Source organism: Macrobrachium rosenbergii, chromosome 33 (assembly GCF_040412425.1).
Source record: "Macrobrachium rosenbergii isolate ZJJX-2024 chromosome 33, ASM4041242v1, whole genome shotgun sequence".
Classification (NCBI taxonomy): domain Eukaryota; kingdom Metazoa; phylum Arthropoda; class Malacostraca; order Decapoda; family Palaemonidae; genus Macrobrachium; species Macrobrachium rosenbergii.
The window spans coordinates 5313056-5333118 of NC_089773.1; the positions used below are offsets into that span (position 1 = coordinate 5313056).

The window sequence follows — 20063 nt, forward strand, 5'->3', positions numbered from 1 at the left end:
GCTTCAGTGTTTTCCCTCACTTGCATATGGCACCCACATCGCGCTTCCATAAAGGTTAATTGGTTTAACAATTCCGTCATTCCAAGCTCTGATTCCAAAGACCTGTATAATGCAACCATTATGTGATAATACAGAAGTTACAGGCAACTTTGTGGTTTTTGATGGGGATGTTACGACACATCAGCATGGACTGACCTTGACCACTTTATTTTGTTTACTGAATTACGTTACACTCCCAAGTGGGCAAAGTTCGACCTTGAAACTAATCTGTAAGCTCTACTAATCTTGTTATGTCTCAGTCAGACAACTATTGTACGGCTCATTCATCGGCAAAAGATCATAGTATGACACGTCTTCCTCCCCTCACCTTTAAATTGTAAGCATTCTTTTTGTTCCCTAGAGCTACATCACTTGAAAGATTCACTTATCTTTAATAAAATTACAGTCTCGAACAAACAACAAGGAAAATAAGATCTTTCGTTAAGAAACTGGACTTACTTGCACGTAGAAACTCCACTGCCTCCCGTGAGACATCAACCGCTTGTACAGAATGGCTCTCAGCCTCTGGAGCCAAAGGGCGGCACCGCCTAATGTCTTCCCAGGCTGGAAATCATACGCCCCCTTTATAGCAGTATCCTCCACTGACAAAGACGGAAAGAGATGGAGAAAGATGAAATAAGGAGTGATATGTTTTGCTTTAACATAAATACATATGAGCAAGGATCAAAGAATAGCTTGAAGTCTAGAACAGCAGGATTGACAGTAAGGCAGTCTGCGGGGTTACGTTGGTCTCAGCTTACGTCGTTCCGAGCTTACAATGATTTTCAAATATATTAATATAAAAAATCTATTCCGGGTTACAGCTGATGTTCGGAGGTTACGCCGTTTAAGTCTTATGGTGACGGAAGAATATTTGTACATTTTTGGAGGAAACTCTACTACGAGATCATGGCTGCACACCTCAACAGAAGCAAGGTGAATCAATTGTGAAGTTTCAAGACAACCAAAGGATTAAAGGTAAGGCTTTCATCACTTTATTTCTCATTCTTAGCAATTTATTGATACAATGTTCCAGCTTACAGTACATCATGCTTCAGGAACAGAACCCCCGACATAATGCAGGGACTGCCTGTAAAATAAATGGCTTCTGAGTAATCTTACATCAGTCTTACTTACTTTCAGCATGATGGATGGTGGGAAGAGCTCGTGAGTGACTGGTGATACCGCCATCTAGGTTATTGATGGTATCTAGGGCAATGACCACGTCCTCCAGATTGGTTGGCCTTATCTCCAAAGAGGAGAATCCTAGTTCCTCCAGACGGTTTTCCAGCTCACCAAACATTTCGGCGATCCTACAAAACAGAATCATTTCATCTTTATAACAGAGCAGGTACTTTATGAAGATCTTCAGACAAAACATTTAATGTCTTGAGGATCTGTCCAACAAAACTGTATAAGGGTAGCCTGATGTGTAAGTATCTCAGGAATTGCTATTTACAGCAATGAAAGATATTGGCATAAAGAATATATATATACATATACTATATACTTTGCTCAGCATAATTTTTCCCCTTGTGAGAGTGGCCACACCAGAAGGTATTACCCATCTGGTTTTAAACAAATACTGATGGGATGAAGTTGCAAGTCTCATGCCTGCCCCAGAGTCAAGGGCTTATGAGCTGTCACCATTTCTAGCTTTTCTTGAACTTCTCTGATCAAGCGACCATCAGTAGAGAGAGAGAGAGAGAGAGAGAGAGAGAGAGAGAGAGAGAGAGAGAGAGAGAGAGAGAGAGAGAGAGAGAGAGAGAGAGAGAGAGAGAGAGAGAGAGAATTACCTGTTTTCCTCTCCTTTAGCGCTGGTGAGAGGTAGAGAGTAAGTTCGCTCTCCGTTGACAGTCTCCAGAAGCTTGGCATTCGACACGTATTTTTTAATCAGCTTCCAGACGGCATCGGTGTTTTCATCTGGAAAATGAAGTCATGGAAAATGGGTAAATAGGTTTTGGAAAACCTTCGTAAAATTTGTCATGTTGTGGCTAGTTCAAACAATATTCACGGCTTATGCAAATGTTGTGTCTCTAGAGCAAAGACATGTCTTAGATAATGAATATTTAATCATAATTTTAATGATAATCTATAATAATAAAATCCAAGTGAATCTTGTTTGTCTCCCCCAGCAAGTGACAGTAGGGGAGACATGACACAGCCACACACCCCTGCAAACCAGTTTGTCCAGCCCGGGTGAACTGATGGCACTACCTACGGGTAATGGGGTCAATTTCTTCATAGGTGCTATTCCATGGGAACTTACTTTCAAAGTCAACGTCAGAAAAACGATGATTTTGGTTTCTTAAAAAATCTTCTCTTGGGTTTCCTCAGCGTCAGGCCCGGAGAAGTCTCCCCTGTTGCTGAGCGTGATGCTGTAACCGGATCCATATTCGGATTTGAGGGCCAACGGAGAGCCAACACACAGTAACTGGCCCTAAGATACAGAGGAAACATATTTCTATATAAATTTTTGTTTGTTGTACAGCACTAGCATCCATCTCAAAATGAAATTTCATTATTCTGAAATACATACATTTACACCATACACACACACACACACATACAGGCAGTCCCTGGTTATTGGCGATCCGGTTTTACAGGGCTTGTCTAGCGACAACGATAACTGGATTTTCGGGGCTGATATGTCGATCTCCAGTTATCACCGATTTTTGGATATATTCATCAGAAATCATTTCCTGGTTTACGACGCCGATCCAACGGAAGAAATATGGCTCCAAAACGGCAGAATAATAAAAATTTGGAGGTATTTTTGATGAAAAACTCAATAAAAATGCAGTTTACACCATTTTCAATATACCCAGAGCATTTAAAGTAAGGTTTTCTTAGGATTTTTTTACGATTTTTGACAATTTTTCTGTTTATGACAATTTTCGGCTTACAACGCGGCGTAAGAACAGAACCCCCGTCGTAAACTGGGGACTGCCAGTATATGTCTGTGTTTGTGTTTGTGCGTGCACACATCTTATTTACACATACCTGATGTAATACGGCTACTCTGTCAGCTAATGTCTCTGCCTCATCTAGGTGGTGTGTAGTAAATAATATTGTTCTTCCACAGCGGTTACTGCTGATTACCTGTCATAAATAAGAACATTGATTAAAAAGGCAACGTATTCAGATCTCCACCAACACACACACACATATATTATATATATAATTCATTACAAATAATTGCTTTAGTGGTATCAGTAAGTTTTCTGTAGGAATCTTCACATTGTTGGAGTTTTTTCCGGTTCTCATGCATCAATCTTTGGTGAAGAATACACAAACTTCTATCTTCCATTTATTGTTTTCTGTCATGACAGCTGTTTTACCACTCTGTGGCATTCTCAAATGACTACTGAATTACAATTTGTTGTTGTTTTTGATTGAGCTGGCTTTATGTATATATATGATTGCATAAGAATTGTTGTTTACAAGAGGCTTCCCCAGCAGGTGGCCGTAAGCGTGCAAGTCTAAATCACAAAAGGAAATGTGGATCCCTCATAAATGCCACTCCAGGTAATCTATATATAAGTTTTAAACAATCAATAAGTACAATGCCACGGATAAAATCCCACTTCTGTGGAGTAGCTAAACCAAGAAAAGTTCATGATTGAGGTGTCAAAAGCAGTAATAGTAGCAAAAGGGGCACAACAGTACTAACAACAGTGTTCACAGCACAAGGCAGAGCTCCTAGTTACTTACTATTAGGTCATGACGCTTGCTTGGATTAGGTTAGGTTAGGTCAGTGGTTCTCAACCTTTTTTTGGCCCATGCACCCTTTCACCATATGTCAGAATGTCATTCACCCCCTTTCCAAAATTGTCTGCCTCAATCAAAAGGCGCATTCCAAATAATATGCAACAAAATGCTAACACAAACACACAAGTTGGCAGAGAGAATGCCAAGCATGACCTCTCAGTAGCATGGACCAATGCATACTGCATTTTGTCCTATAGCCAGTTTGAGCCTGACAGTCTGTGGTCACAATTTCCCCCTCTGGAACTCTGAAAGTCCCTCCCTGGTTGAGAATCACTGGGTTAAGTCATGGGAAGCTAGGTTGGGTTATGATAGGTCAGGCATGCACATCACGTACTGAACTTACCTCCCACATGGCCGTTCGAGCTGCTGGGTCCACGCCAGAAGTTGGCTCGTCTAGAATAACAAGCTTTGAATGACCCACAAAGGCGAGGGCCAGGCACAAGCGTCTACGCATACCTTCAGACAATTGTCGGCCAAGATACTGCCTATGATTGAAAAGGCCCATGTCCACCATCACGCTAGGGGAACAGCGAGTGAAAGTTAACTCTCCATACAAATAAGATTTATAAAAAAAATTTACCATTACATAAAAATAATCACTTATCAAAATTAAGATTAAACTCTGGAAAAGAATATGACTAGAATGAAATGGAAATGTTTACACACTCACAATTTTTCAATGTTATTTTTTTCAGTGACACCAGCCACTCGGTGGTTAGATTCCAATTGGTGCCAGATCGCTTATCACTTCTAAATGAATTCCCCTTCGGTGTTTATTCCGATCTTGAATGAATTCGATGTTGAACAACATTTGTAGCTTAATGTTTGAGTATATATATGTGTATAGACATATATTTATATAATATCAAATTCACATAACCTGGGAATGACATGCACCCAAAGGGAATTTAGACGAGTCTATCTACTACAGCCAGAATTAAAACCTATAGCAGGGACTTATCCATCTGGCTATCAAGAGGGAGATTTATTTGTGACTTAATAATATTTGAGTAAAAAGTCCAGTATACACACACACACACACACATATATATATATATATATATATATATATATATATATATATATATATATATATATATATATATATATATATATATATATATATATATATATATATATATATATATATATATATATATATATATATATATATATATATATATATATATATATATATATATATATATATATATATATATATATATATATATATATATATATATATATATATATATATATATATATATATATATATATATATATATATATATATATATATATATATATATATATATATATATATATATATATATATATATATATATATATATATATATATATATATATATATATATATATATATATATATATATATATACATACATATACATGTACAGGCAGTCCCTGGTTAACAGAGGGTTTCCGTCCCCAGCCGAGTGCAGTTAACCAAAAATTGCTGCTAACCAAAAATCGGCGATAACAGCACTGAAAACCCCACTTAACGGTGCCGTTAAACAAATATAGGGGCCTTAACTGGAGGTCGGTATCAGAAGTCCCCACTGAACGGCGCCGTTAATCGGAGATCGGTGCTGAAAATCTGGTTAACGACGTTGCCAGCCAAACACTGTAACACCAAAACGCCGTTAACCAATGCTGCCGGTAAGCGAGGACTGCCTGTACACACACACACACATATATATATCCTATATTCATATACAAAAAGAATTTCAAATCCATTCCCACACTAGGCAACTGAAACTTTCCTTTCCAGCACCTCTTCCACATCACCGAACCCCTATTTTCTGTCTCCTTTATCTTTCAGATGGTCTTGTTGGGACAGCATGTATGGGCACAAGCAAGAAAAGGATACAATCTTTCTCGTAAAACATTTGAAATTTTGTCGTTAATTTATGATCAATTCTAGTCAAAGCCATCTATTTTTTGTATTGGCCCATCAATCATCCCCTCTCATTTCTCACTTTTGCAATTTATATAATCCGTAGTCATTTACCACAAACCATCACTTACTCATTTTAGATTCATACACATTCACTCCAGATTGCCACTTGTTTTACATAAAAGTTCTTCAAGTCATCTCCACATATTCACTTGAAATCCTCACTTATCCCTTCCTTTTTGTACTGTGACTCATGACTCATTCTACTTTCTTCCTCCCAGAAACTTACGTGTTCACTTCGACATCAGCCTGCTCCTGAGGCGTCCCCTTCAGGATGGTAAAATAGAGCAAGGTTTCACGCACTGTCATCAGTGGGAAGAGGACAGACTGCTGTGGGCACAACCCAATAAGAGACCGCGCCTTGTTCCACGCAGTCCTGATGTCATGTCCATAGACTTGAATGGTTCCGGATGTTGCCTCTATTTCCCGTGTGATAGCTGAACTGTAAATACAAAAATGAGAATGACAGAAAGGTTTACAGAATAAACAGATGACAATTAATGGCTGCCCGTAGACAGGTATGCAGAATGAAGGTATTGTGGGTCAAGCTTCAGGACTTATATAAAATCCTGCTGGGTCTGGACTTGACCTCTCAATCCTCTCTTGTATTATCATTTTCGATGCTATATGTACACAAGTATAGATAGCCATTGCTAGGTAACCATTTGGTTATTAGCCACGTAAAATAAGTCTAATCCTTCGGGCCAGCCCTCTCTAGGAGAGCTGTTAATCAGCTCAGTGGTCTGGTTAAACTAAGGTATACTTTTTTTCACCAATAAAATATTTCCTACAGTTGGGTGTGGCTCCACCGCAAGACAAAACCAAGATTCCTGCCATTTCTGTTCTCTAATTTGGAAGTGTTTGAAGGAAGTACCATAAGCAGTGTATCAACTCTCCCAGCACACAAACACACACACTGTGTGACTTGCAATGGCTCTCATGCTGCCTAGAAACTAAGGTCCTTCCTTTCTAAAGCTATTTCCACCCCCCCGACCCCATCTAGCCAAAAGTTGTGAGTCTCCCTCTTCTTCTGAATTATACAGTCTTACACAAACATATCATTGCACATTCTCTCAGTGTGAACAAACCATATGAAAGCAGTGAAAAATACTTTCACCAATGCTATCATTTGTATCCTTTTTATATCTCCAAATTTCTTGGCACTTTTAACATCTCTTACAGGATGAAACACCACATAGGAATAAAAAAAAACTTTCCTGCCAAATTAAACGATCACGAGAAACGTCATCACTTACATGATCGTTGTCTTCCCTGCACCATTGTGGCCCGAGGAGTGCGAGTATCTGCCCTTCGTAGAGGTCCAGATTCAAGTTATGTACACCGACCTTGGCACGACCTCTCTGCTGATAGACTCTTCGAAGACCCACAATACTCAGACCTTTCTGGAGACTCTGCTTCACCCCAGGATCCACATCCAGCACTTGGATATTTGGCTCTATGAAAAAAATAGGATATCATGATTATTCAAAATGAACAGTACCAGTTACATCCAAAGCAGAGAATAACATCCTAGATGAAAAATCCCTATTTTTTGTTCCTAGAGAACTCATTTAGCAATGCCTCCAATGAGGCCAAATTTGACAACTCTTCCTAATTAGTTATTTAACTTTCAGCTCATGATAGCTGTAAGATTTTGAAAGAATAAAAAAAATAACAAAAGACTTTTGATAAACATCCAGGACATACATATCTTTACTCCTTACCATTATTAACTTGAGCAGCAATGTTTATTCTGAAAGAACAAGGCTGGTTTTCTTACTCATCTTCTCTGTCTCTATATATATTTGCATATCTATGCAACTACATATCAAATTATCTTTAAATTCGTGCATGGATACAAAAAGGATATAACTGAAGGTACATGAGAATCATGCATGCATTAAGGATGCTAAACTAATGCTGTTTCCGTTGTTTTCTTTTTTAATTTACTGTATCTAAGCTAAGCATTCACGTTATCACATTTCCCGCTCACCCAAATGAAAGAACACATATCCAGCAGCTACATACTATTCTTACTGAGCGTTGCTTCCACGGATCCTTTGGCAGGCGGCGACACCTTGTTGAGCGAGCCACATTTGCAACATATTACTGGAACATGAGCAGATATCATGCAACATTTGGTTAGGAATGAATTTAGACATGCTAACAACCACTATGGTATTGGTCGTTTCTCTGGTTAGGCAAGTTTAGTCCTGTGCCAGCATCTGAAAGGTTATTTTCCAGACATGCACACAAGAATCAATTGCTTCTTGCTGTAAGGAAAGGGGGGATTCATGCGTTACTGCGATGCTGTTCTCTGTAAAAAAAACTCACAGCAGTAGGACCTACAAATTAGTTAGGAGACAAAATTTAAATTATGTGCTATGAAATGTTTTAATAATACGCATAATACTTTTTCCTACTTGACGGACTTCTCTCTTTCTTTCTTTGTAAAATTTAGATGCCGAGACAAAAAGTTATGAAAAGTCATCAGATCTTTCCTACATAGTGACCCCAGAGAGTTTTAATCTGGTGTACCCACCTTTGCTGAGTGTTTAGCACAAGCCCATTGGGGATGACTGTAAAAACATAAACAAAAGACTGTAAATACCATGAAGATAATGACCCCCAAGAAATATTAGTCCTAGATATTAAAACCCTTGGGGTCACTATCTAGGAAAGAGATCAAAAGATAATACCCCAAAAATATTAGTCCTAGATAACGACCCCCAAAAACCCTTGGGAGTCACTATCTAGGAAGATCCCTGTAAATATCATGACCCCCAAGGCATCTAAACAAGTTGATGGGGTAATTTCTCAATTAAGACTGTTTATTAGTCACTTAAATTTTCAATTAATAGGACTGGTGCTATACGTTTTGATCACCTGCTTTTAAAAGATGCCATTCAAAGAAAATTTCACCTTCCATATGTCACTGTTTTCTAAAAAGTCTGTCATTTCAAGGATAGGAAAGATACTTTTTTTATTCGAATGCATTTTACAGGAATTTTCTTGGTATCTATCTATCTATTTATCTATCTATATATATATCTCCATACACATACACACTACATATATATATATATATATATATATATATATATATATATATATATATATATATATATATATATATATATATATATATATATATATATATATATATATATATATATATATATATATATATATATATATATATAATATATATATATATATATATATATATATATATATATATATATATATATATATATATATATATATATATATATATATATATATATATATATATACTCCTAATGCATTATACAGGAATTTTCTTGGTATTTTATGTCTGTATTTATCTGTATATTTATGTCTATATACGAGTATGTAGATGCATATCTCTTCTCTCTCTCTCTCTCTCTCTCTCTCTCTCTCTCTCTCTCTCTCTCTCTCTCTCTCTCTCTCTCTCTCTCTCTTTATATATAACATTCTCCACTTACTTACTTTTAAAATAGCAGTAACTAAAAAACTAATCCTTGACTCTAAATGCTAACATATGACATGCACGCAATTCTTTCCGTCAAATCCACAGGAGAAGAGAAAAATGCCTGTTACATGTAGAGCTGGAAGGTAAACTAATTAGCATTAGCATTACAGTCGACCCCCGGTATTCGCGGAGGATGCGTACCACAATCCCCACTCCTGAATAGCTAAAATCCACGAATACTTGACATTCCTCTAGAAAAGCTTATAACTGCCCATTTTGATAGTTCAACACCAAAGAAACCACTTTGAAAATGCTTATAACTGCCTATTTTGATAGTTCAACACCAAAAAACCCCTCTACAATTGCTTATAACTCCCTATTTTCATAGTTCAACACCAAATAACGCTCTAAATATGCTTATAAATGCCTATTTTGATAGTTAAACGCCAAAAACAACCCTCTAAAAATCCTTATAACTGCCTGTTTTGATAGTTCAACACCAAAAAAACCTCTAAAAATGCTTATACCTGAGTATTTTAATAGTTTTGTCACAAAAAATTTATTTAGTCACAAAAACATGACAACACAGTAATTAGTGAATATTTCTTTATGAAAAATACCGTGAATAGGCAAATTTTCCGCAAACAATGTGTATACGTTCCACACAAAAATCCGCGAATAAGTAAAGCCACGAATCCAGAGCCACGAACTGGTGGGGGTCCACTGTACCATTCCGGCGATTCCAACAACGCAAAAAAGAAGAACAAGCACTTATCAAGAACATCTCAGGTTAGAAACTCTTTTAAAGTCTGTTATTAGTGTTAAGGAAGATTTCCAGTTCAGAGAGAGGAATACTAGTCTCCTGTACCCTGAAAGATATTAAAAGTGAAATCGGCGGCCCTTTGAGACGAACTGAAACCTTGCCAGTCAGGCAGCGACGTCATCTCGGATGTCCCTCTGAAGCACAGATACTGGAGAGGTCCTGGGCAGGGCAACGACAGTTCAGTATTAGAATCTATAACAATAAGATCACAGTGGATCTCGTTTGTCCTTCCCTGCACTTATTGTATTTTTGTATATTTCAATGTGAAATTTCTTACATTGTAATCAAAAACCCCTTTTTCTGATAACTGACAGAGTTTCCCCTGATTTGACTCTGTTTTTGTCACAGATTAATCAGACTACATTCTTGAAAGATTGGATTGAATATTGTACTTAGTTAGCTTCCTTACCATTTGTGAGGGCTGTAGCAGTAACCGCCACGATGTAAAACAAAACAGCATCCGCTATCAGCATCACCATCGTAAGGCCCAGCGTCAAATCAGCACCTGAAAAGAAAAGACAAATAATAGGAAATGCAAGTTTTTCTTGCTTTAATAATATCATCACAGTCTTCTTTAAGTTATAAACACTAAATATGAAACTGCATTATGGAGCTGAAGATTTCATGAAATTATGGAAGATATGAATCATAAGATTTAGTATTATCTCACAAATTACTTATTACATACCAGAGCTCTATTTACTATTTACAAAGAAAAGCACAGATACAGATATTGTTATTATGTTGTTACAACCATTCGATAAAGTGTTGTTGAACAGTTTTGCACTGCAATATATAATACTTTTCATGTTTATATTAAAACTCCTCTTTCATAATGCACAATAATTTTCATTGTTTCACTTTTGACATTGCTTTTTTGTGTGATAATTAGTAAGATGTCAAGTTTTTCTTTTCTTTCTACAGTAATACGGATAGTCGACCCCCGGTATTTGCGGGGGATGCGTGCCACAACCGCCCCCGCGAATAGCTAAAATCTGCAAATACTTAAAACCCCTCTTAAAAACACTATTTTGATAGTTCAAACACAAAAAAAAACATCTAAAAATGCTTATACACAAGTATTTTAATAGTTTTATCATAAAAAGTGCATATAGTCATGAAAATACAGTAATCAGTGAATATTTCTCAGTGAAAAATAGAGCAAACAGGTGAATTTTCCATGAATAATGTGTGTATATATGCTCCAAGGAGAAATCCGCAAATCGGTAAGTCCACGAATCCGGAACTGTGAATACGCGGGGGTTGACTGTACTCTGAAAGGCAGTAACATACTCAGCTTGATAACAAAATCACAACGAATGTTAGTGCAACAACATGAAGTGGATGTGGAAGACCACATTAGGACGAAGTCATCAAACCAAATTCTATCATTTCCTTCCAAAGGAAGAGCATTATTGATTCTTCAAGACCTTTGTGTAAAATTTACAGTTCTGCTAAACAATCCATAAATAAGCCAACTTTATTTGTCCATTTCGGGCCATGATAGTGCCAAGTACAAAGGGATTTAAACGTTTTTGCAGCAATTTCTTCAGCTGTGTTTATCTGGTCCTTGCATGATGTGACTCCAAGAAGCAAATTTGCTGTATTAAACAACATAAATGATGATTCAAGAACACTTTATTTGATGCTTAATCTACAGGAAAACTTCAGCAAACATATACAATTCTTCTTACAGAAATTAAGAATACTTACCTTTAAGTGGTGGTGTCCATAAATTATCGTAGTTTGCTCCAATACCCAGCAGCTCATACTGACAAATGATTCGAAAGCCAAAGCCAAAAGCTGACGGCGGCAAAAGACACTGAAAAAGATACAAGTTGATGAAATGGGGACAAGCGAAAGTGGCAGAGTTCTAGAGTATGAAGAAAGATTTAGTCTCTAAATGACATCTGATGCTTGTCTTCTACAGAGGGACAACCACAATCAATTCGTGATCTGACAATGACTTAATCATATATTACACGGAGCATGTGGGACTAGCACTCGTGCTAACTCTCAGATATCATGTTTATGTGAAAACGCATTCTTGCCAACAGTCAAATACGACAATTATGGCAACAATGTGATAAAAGTCAGACTTAGTCCCCTGATGACCTCAGGTGTAGTATATAAATTTGATCGCCTCAGATGTAATCTGGGGACTTTGCGGTGTCAATAACATTTTCTGAACAGTCTTATTTCAGTAACTACTAATCTTTACGGAGTGAATATTTTCATGAGTTTTCTGTAATCAGGGCAGTTATGACTTCGACATCTCATAGCAATGTAGCTAGACCTGACTTTTTTCGGTTTCAAAACATGTTCTCTTAAACGTACCTTAGTTATGTCTCTTTCCTCTCAAAAATATCTTTACAATAAACTGTTGGCACGAAAATATCTAATATCTTTCTATCAATATAATTACTGTATTAGTATTCATAAATTGTATTCATTATACGGACAACGTACTGTACAAGCAAAATCATCTCAGATGCAGGAACACGAACACCACTGAGTGTTCGCCTTTATTACATGACTGAAAATGTCCTAAAATAAAAATAACAGCTCAAAATTTTTCATGTCCTTGCGCTCGTGACAATTAAGAGATTCCCACCTATTCGCGGTTCCGGATTCAAGGCTTCACCTATTCACGGATTTCTCTGTCAAACTTATGTACACATTATTTGCAAGATGTTTGCCTATTCGCAGTCTTTTTCATAGAGAAATATTCACAAATTAATGTATATTCATATCACTTTAGTGACTAAATGCACCTTTTGTGATAAAACTATTAAAATACTCAGGTATAAGCATTTTTAAAGGGGTTTTTGTTGTCTGAACTATCAAAATAGGCAGTTATAAGCATTTTTAAAGGGGGTGTAAAGTATTTGCAGATTTTAGCTATTCATGGGGGGTCATGGTACGCATCCCCCGCGAATACCGGGGGTCGACTTACATACAGAAATGTATTTTACTGAGCACTTACCGACAGAATGATTCCAAAGAGAGGTATGTTGGCATGCAAAACGGAGATAGTGATGAAAGGGACGTTGAACACCAGTACACTCATGACTCCAATAAACACAGCCATTACAGGTCCTTTTATTAAGCAGGATACCAAGTAACTGTTAAACAAAAAAGCTAAATAAGCAACCATAGTCATCTCGGAATTTGAGTACCTCGGACCTCAACATGACTTTTACTGTGAACCCACAAGGCAAATGCTTTGTGGGTTTTAGTTAGTCTGGTACACACAGAAAATGTGTATTAAACTGTAATATATATATATATATATATATATATATATATATATATATATATATATATATATATATATATATATATATATATATATATATATATATATATATATATATATATATATATATATATATATATATATATATATATATATATATATATATATATATATATATTCATAAATTCACCACAAATACTCTATGTCTTACCTAATAATAATAATAATAATAATAATAATAATAATAATAATAATAATGATGAAAGTACAAAAGAAAAATCATTTGTGACCCAAACCAACTTGAAAATTGAAAATAATGAATGTGATAAATACAACACATATCCTTTGCACTATATGTTAAGGACATTCATTATAGACAAGAAGTCTTTTATGTTTGAACAGTGGCACCTGCCTAACTAAGAGGATGGGAGGGAATCTGGCTTGGCCAGAGATATGGGTGGTCTGCCTCGTTAACTGTTCAGTATTTCTATGGATGGAGCATTGTGAGAAAGAACAAAATGCACACTTCAAAGTTTCTGTAACAGGAGATGATTCTTTAGTTTTCTGTAAAAGAAAACTATTGTGTTGGCTTTGTCTGTCCATCTGTACTTTTTCTGTCTGCCCTCAGATCTTGAAAACTACTGAGGCTAGAGGGCTGCAAATTGGTATGTTGATCATCTACCCTCCAATCATCAAGGATACCAAATTGCAGCCCTCTGGCCTCCTCAGTAGTTTTTATTTTATTTAAGGTTAAAGTTAGCCATACTCACGCTTCTGGCAACGATACAGGATTGGCCACCACTGGCCCGTGGTTAGTTTCACGGGCCATGGGTCATACAGCATTATAACAAGACCACCAAAAGATAGATCTGATTTCGGTGGCCTTGGTTACATGATGTAAAGAAAACTCGACTGCGCCAAAGAAACTTCAGAGCATTTTTTACTTGTTTTTTTGTGTGATAATTTGATTGCTGACAGTGAAGAAAATCTGTACAGTATAGCCTGGTGAAAGAATCAGAAAGTGTCTGTATAAGAAAGAAGTTGTTGAACAAACACGCTTCATGAGATGGAATTTTGGATTTTCGTGCAGAAGGTAGAAGAACGAAAATGGTTAACTCATTTAGGTGTCTTGGAGAATGTAAAGGGAATGCACTATCTTTATAATTATAATTGTCTTGTGTTAATGTAATAGTAATTATATCTGACTGAGTTTGTTTCATGTGGACTAAAGTGCTAAAGTCTTCTGATGATTTTACCGCAGTGGTTCTTAGCCTTTTTATTCCCATGCCACCTCTGAGAGTTGGTCCTTCCCTCCACAGCCCTCTTGCACCTATGAGTAAAATTCCCTCCCAGATTTAAAGGAAAATGAAAAATAAAGAGAAAGAGAAGGGCTGTTTTCATTCTTAAGCCCAACAAGCCTAACTAGAGTGGTATACTACTAGTATACTACTGTATAGGAAACTAACATTATAAGGCGATACTTTTGCATTTTTTCATAAACTTCTGAATATTAGCTCCTCACTATTGTTATGAGAATAATGAATATAATTAGATAATTTTTAATTTTTCCCTAGGGCTTGTGCCCCCTCTGGGAACTGCTGATGCCCCGTAGGGGGGCACGCCCCCAGGCTGAGAACCACTTTTTTAACATTTCTCTGGTGATAATAGTAAACTGACACTTCTATTTGCAATTGCATGGAGGCAGCCTACCTGACTATCTTAAAGGATTTATTGCTTACTATTGGTTGTTGGTCACTAGCACAACCATTCCATTTATACATGCGTGATTCAGTACTGAAACATGTATAATTCAGTACAGGCCATAAAATACAAAACTGTAAACTCTTTCTATTCTTGAGCTTGTCAAGGACATCAACAACATGAAAATAATAATAATTTTGATAATCTTATGAGTAATATTCCAGTGAATGAAAAACAAGAACATACCAAAATGATATAAGACTGATGCCGTAGCAGTAAAGAAATGCGAAAAAGATCCAGAAATTCACTTTAGGTTGTATGCCGCCAAACTTTGTGACGAGCGCCAGCATCAGAAGAACCAGCAGAATCAGAGTCGCAGAGTAGACGAACCACACCACGTGGTCAAGCCAAACCTTCAGGCCCATCACTTCCTGGAGCTGAGGATTGAAAAAAAGTAAAGGGTGTTAATCCACTAGGCAAAATTACTTTTTCTATAACAGGGTCTCTTTCTCTAATGATACATAGTTTAAGCTTTGGGGGAACAATACCCCTCCAGTTTTGTTTCCAAAAGTCAGATGTAATATACTGAATAAAATAATGGTCACAAAGGTATAGTCGACCCGCAGTATTCACGAATACCTAAAATCCACAAATACTTAAAACCCTTCTAAAAATGCTTATAACTGCCTATTTTGATAGTTCAAACACTAAAAACCCTCTAAAAATGCTAATACCTGAATATTTTAATAGTTTTATCACAAAAATTGCATGTAGTCACAAAAATAATATGAAAACACAGTAATCTGTGAATATTTCTCTTTGAAAAATATCGCAAATAGGCAAATTTTCCACGAACGATGCATGTATATGTTCCATAGTGAAATCCATGAATAAGTGAGTCTGTGAATCCAAAACCGCGAATATGTGGGGGTCGACTGTACTACTGCAAGAAGTTTTCTGGTTTATGGAACACTTGATTTAGCTACTTCAAAGGTAGAACTTTGTAATACTGGTATTAATATTAAAGAAATATTGATCCCATATTGCTTTTCTTTCTAGACTAAAGTACAGAATGTTTCCAAGACCAAACAGAGACCCAGATCAAATTATGATTTTTGCCCCGTCTTCACGAAGGGACTTTTTGCCCATCTGTATTTCTTGTGCGTTTATATGCAACTTACGCATATCCTTGTAAATTTATGATCTGTGATTTCATCTTACAAAGATTATGAGAGTTACTGAGAAGATACACAACACTGGCAGTTCCTCCGAACCAGCAAATCTGTCACATAGGAGAAAACGAATGAAAAACGGGCTGTGGTTGACGAATGAAATCGTGTCGTGTCAGCAAGGAGTGTGTATGGATGGAAGAGCAGAAAATTATTAAGAGCATAAGATGCTGGTTTGAAGAAATCACAAGATTAGTGATGGGACAAGAAAGTTTGTCTTATGCACAGTTGCCACATAAAGAGACGACTACGTAGCAATACAAAAAAGAAAATGAAAATGCTGAGAACTAATGACTCACTAACGAGGTGGTAAAGTTAAAGGCCCCTCTGAACAGCATGACAGACAGGAAATACAGGCAAAATTACTTATAAAAGACAAAAAGCAAAAAGATGAACCAATATCAGATACACAGGATGAATGTAAAGAAGCAGTCACTGGATTCATGAAAGGGTTTTGGTGACGGTGAGACCTACCTGTTTGTTTCTGGATTTGCGCTCTTGCACCAGATGTTGAATGATGAACACAATCAGAATGGTGAATGCGACGAACGAAAGAATGAGACTGAGGACCGGGGAATCATTCACCATAGACATGAACCTAGGATGAGGATAAAAGATTTATGATAATAATAATAATAATAATAATTAAAAACTACTCACAGTAGCATGAGTCTTAAAATGGAGAAACACATCCACAGTTATGTATATGAACATATATTTAAAGATAAAACTGTGCAGAGAGCTTTTGGGAACCCTGAAAGCTATGTGTACAATTTTGTTATCTTTAAAGATATGTACGTACACGTAACTATGGATTTGTTTCTCCAATAATAACAATGGTCACATTGAAGATGACACAAATGAATTTAGTTTACATTTGTCCATGAACAATACAACCAACATCAATCCTATCCATACAAGAATCACCTCATAATTATATAAAATTTTTGGAAACTGCTGGAAGAATTCAGACTGGAAATAGATTTCAGCTCGTCATGACTCAAACACCTTGCAAAGAAATTTACAGCTTATATTATTCAATAAATAGAATGGGCTCTTACTCATCCTTCTCATAGCAAGGATATGGCTCTTGTTTGGTGTACACAGGGACGTTGAGGATCATGTCTGCTTCTTCTCTCCTGCTGAAGCTGGAGTTTGAGGGTGTGGTGTCGGCTGCTGCTGCTCTCTTCTGCTGGTGGTGGACCAGAAAAGAAGAGCGTTTGTCACTGGCAACTTTGAAACCCTCAGGCCGCAAGACATTCTGCAGACTTGTTGAAAACTGCGTGCCACTCGACTTCAAAGCCTTCAGTTTGTATTTTTCGCTCTTATTGTAATGAAGCTGAATGATGGCCTGGTCAATCATTTGCTGCAGGAGAAGGAAACCCTGGTGATACCTCATCTGCACGGCCATGTTGGAATATGGACCGGGTCGCCAGAACCTGGAATTATCCGAACATCTTAAAAATGAGAATGGAGAATTTTTTCTATAGGTGCATGCCAAAAATGGACTCACGTGTGTGTCAGGTCTCACTCAGTGCCACAACATCCTTCTTCTCTTATTACTATCTCAAGACAAATCAATTATCATATATTTCATTTACTCGGTACCACCTCAACACACACACTTAGAACCCCGAGATGGAATCGTGTTTCTTCTCCGACTTTTTGCAATGTGAGCACTGGGTACGACAATATGCCCCAGCCTTTTGACAATTTCCAAACAACACAAAGCAGCAAGACAGCTAATGCTTCCTTTCCACACGTCCGCCGGGATTGCTGTTGGCCTTGTGGAACTGTCTTTCCTCCCATTTTGGTGGTATTTCCAGTTATCAAAAGGTTGAAAACCTTTCACTAAACACTTCCCCCACCTTGGGCCACATGGCATCAGTACCATAAGTCACTGGCACTTCCATGATAGCAGTATCCAGTTAGTTTCACTTACTAACATTCTCACACACACACATTCACCTGATTTACATGAATACACCAACATCAAGTACTTATTTCTAGCCTCCATTTACCTCTGAAAACCTTAACACCTAGAGTAGAGAAAGTTATAAAGAATATCCCCTTCCACTAAAGGTACAAGAATAAGTCTATTCAAGAAATATATATAGAAAATGTTTGTCAAACTCAGATATACTTTTCCTGCATGCAACACACCCATCTTACAATTGTTATGTAATGATGAACATTTCCTGTTTAGCTAAAATGCATGAAATCTGTTGGTCACATCCAAAAATAGCCATATACTGTACTCAAAGAACTTATAACATCTCTGATTCCTTAATACTTTTGGATATGTTTTCCACTGGAAAATTTTAACACTAAATTAATGTCATAAAAAATACATAAAATTACTTTAGGTCCAGTAAAATTCTTTCTAAATTTCACAGATATTAAACACGGGCATGAGTTGGAATATATCCTTATCTTGCTAGTGCCTATACTCTCTTAAATTACCCTCGACTGGCGTATCTGACGTGAGTGAAGTTCGTCACTTTCCTCCCTGTTTCAGATTTCAATGTTTTCTTTTGGAAAGTGCCAAAAAGAAGAAAAGAAAAGAAAGGATACAGTGTCAAAAGCTGTACTACGTGGGATGACACTCACTTGGGACCCAAAGCAGAAGTAGATGGCGTCTTTTCATAGTCCACCCGAATAGAATAAGAAATTTCTTTGGGCAAGGAAGAATCAGAACCTTCCGCTCTGTCAACATCTTCAAAGACGATACCTGGAACAGAGGTTAATCAAAATACATGCGTCAGGGACTCTGGTTGAAAATGTCAAAACTGTTTCTGGGAAAAAAATCATAAAATAGATATTTGTCTATAAATGCAATTTTGTTTTTCCTCAGGTTCTCTCAGCCATTATCCTGTTTGGAGAAGAAATAACCACAAGGAGTAACTGAGAAAGACAGGGAAGAGAGAGTCACCCTACCAGCCAGAAACTCGTTGACATTCGCAGCCTCCTCGGCTTTGACAAGCATCTCCTCCTCACTGTTGGCAGCAACGAATCGGTGGAAATCAAAACAAGACATCATCTTGACTCCTAATGACAGGGTGCTCGTCAGTTCCTGCGAAAGACATCACAGGTTATAGATGCAATTTGCAAGGGCATAGATTCTGTCAGTCACACTCTGTTTACGTTACATTCAAGTTGATAGGTACGTAGGATCCCTCTGAAGTCTCGAAGTAAATCATGAGAAACTACATATTTTATTTTAAATCAAGCTTCATCTTCAGGATTATATGAACTTGAACTGTAGTTAACAACTGGAAAAAAATAGAGAGGAAAAAACTGTGCCGACAAACCTGCGTTAGGTTCCCCATGTCATGAAGTCTAGGCGGCAACTGCGTGATTTCTCCAGAGAAAACGGAATACTTGTCTTTCGGAAACATCCTGAGTAGCATCTCCTTCAACCACGGTGTTTGAAAAGCAGTTTCGAGTCTCTGAAAAAGTTAAATCTCGCATGAGATTTCTTTCAATCCTTGACCTGCACTGGAACAGGAAAAGGCTGTGATGTTAAGCTGAAGGAAATCGTCCCTTGCACCCACATTTGACAAGTCGGGATACTTTCCAAACTGCAGCAGCAGAGCCAATGAGCCTCAAGGCTTCATTACCATATCTGGGCAACCAAATGTTGTGAAGTCAAAATCACTGTTTACTGGTTGCCAAGCCATGGCAATACAACCTTCAAAGTCGCTTTCGCGCTATTCTATAGTTGATGAAATGGTGCTTTGAAAAATATATAACCATAGAGAAATAACAAGTAACCATGGAGGCAGAAG

The 20063-nt window shown here is 37.0% G+C and overlaps 1 protein-coding gene across 1 annotated transcript in view; it reads right to left on the minus strand.

The window, feature by feature from the left end:
- Nucleotides 1-1836: 1836 nt before the first annotated feature.
- The window catches only part of LOC136855828 (uncharacterized), a 105963-nt gene continuing 87736 nt past the window's right edge, over nucleotides 1837-20063 (minus strand). The window contains exons 58-74 of the mRNA XM_067133184.1: nucleotides 19587-19724; nucleotides 19213-19348; nucleotides 18886-19006; nucleotides 17337-17714; nucleotides 16750-16873; nucleotides 15293-15483; nucleotides 13073-13211; nucleotides 11800-11908; nucleotides 10496-10591; nucleotides 10132-10245; nucleotides 7817-7897; nucleotides 7045-7244; nucleotides 6018-6230; nucleotides 4154-4328; nucleotides 3043-3141; nucleotides 2309-2479; nucleotides 1837-1962 (exon numbers count right to left, since the gene is read on the minus strand). Coding sequence (XP_066989285.1) covers nucleotides 6171-6230; nucleotides 7045-7244; nucleotides 7817-7897; nucleotides 10132-10245; nucleotides 10496-10591; nucleotides 11800-11908; nucleotides 13073-13211; nucleotides 15293-15483; nucleotides 16750-16873; nucleotides 17337-17714; nucleotides 18886-19006; nucleotides 19213-19348; nucleotides 19587-19724 — 1887 coding nt within the window. The 3' untranslated portion in view covers nucleotides 1837-1962; nucleotides 2309-2479; nucleotides 3043-3141; nucleotides 4154-4328; nucleotides 6018-6170. The remainder of the gene's footprint in view (nucleotides 1963-2308; nucleotides 2480-3042; nucleotides 3142-4153; nucleotides 4329-6017; nucleotides 6231-7044; nucleotides 7245-7816; nucleotides 7898-10131; nucleotides 10246-10495; nucleotides 10592-11799; nucleotides 11909-13072; nucleotides 13212-15292; nucleotides 15484-16749; nucleotides 16874-17336; nucleotides 17715-18885; nucleotides 19007-19212; nucleotides 19349-19586; nucleotides 19725-20063) is intronic.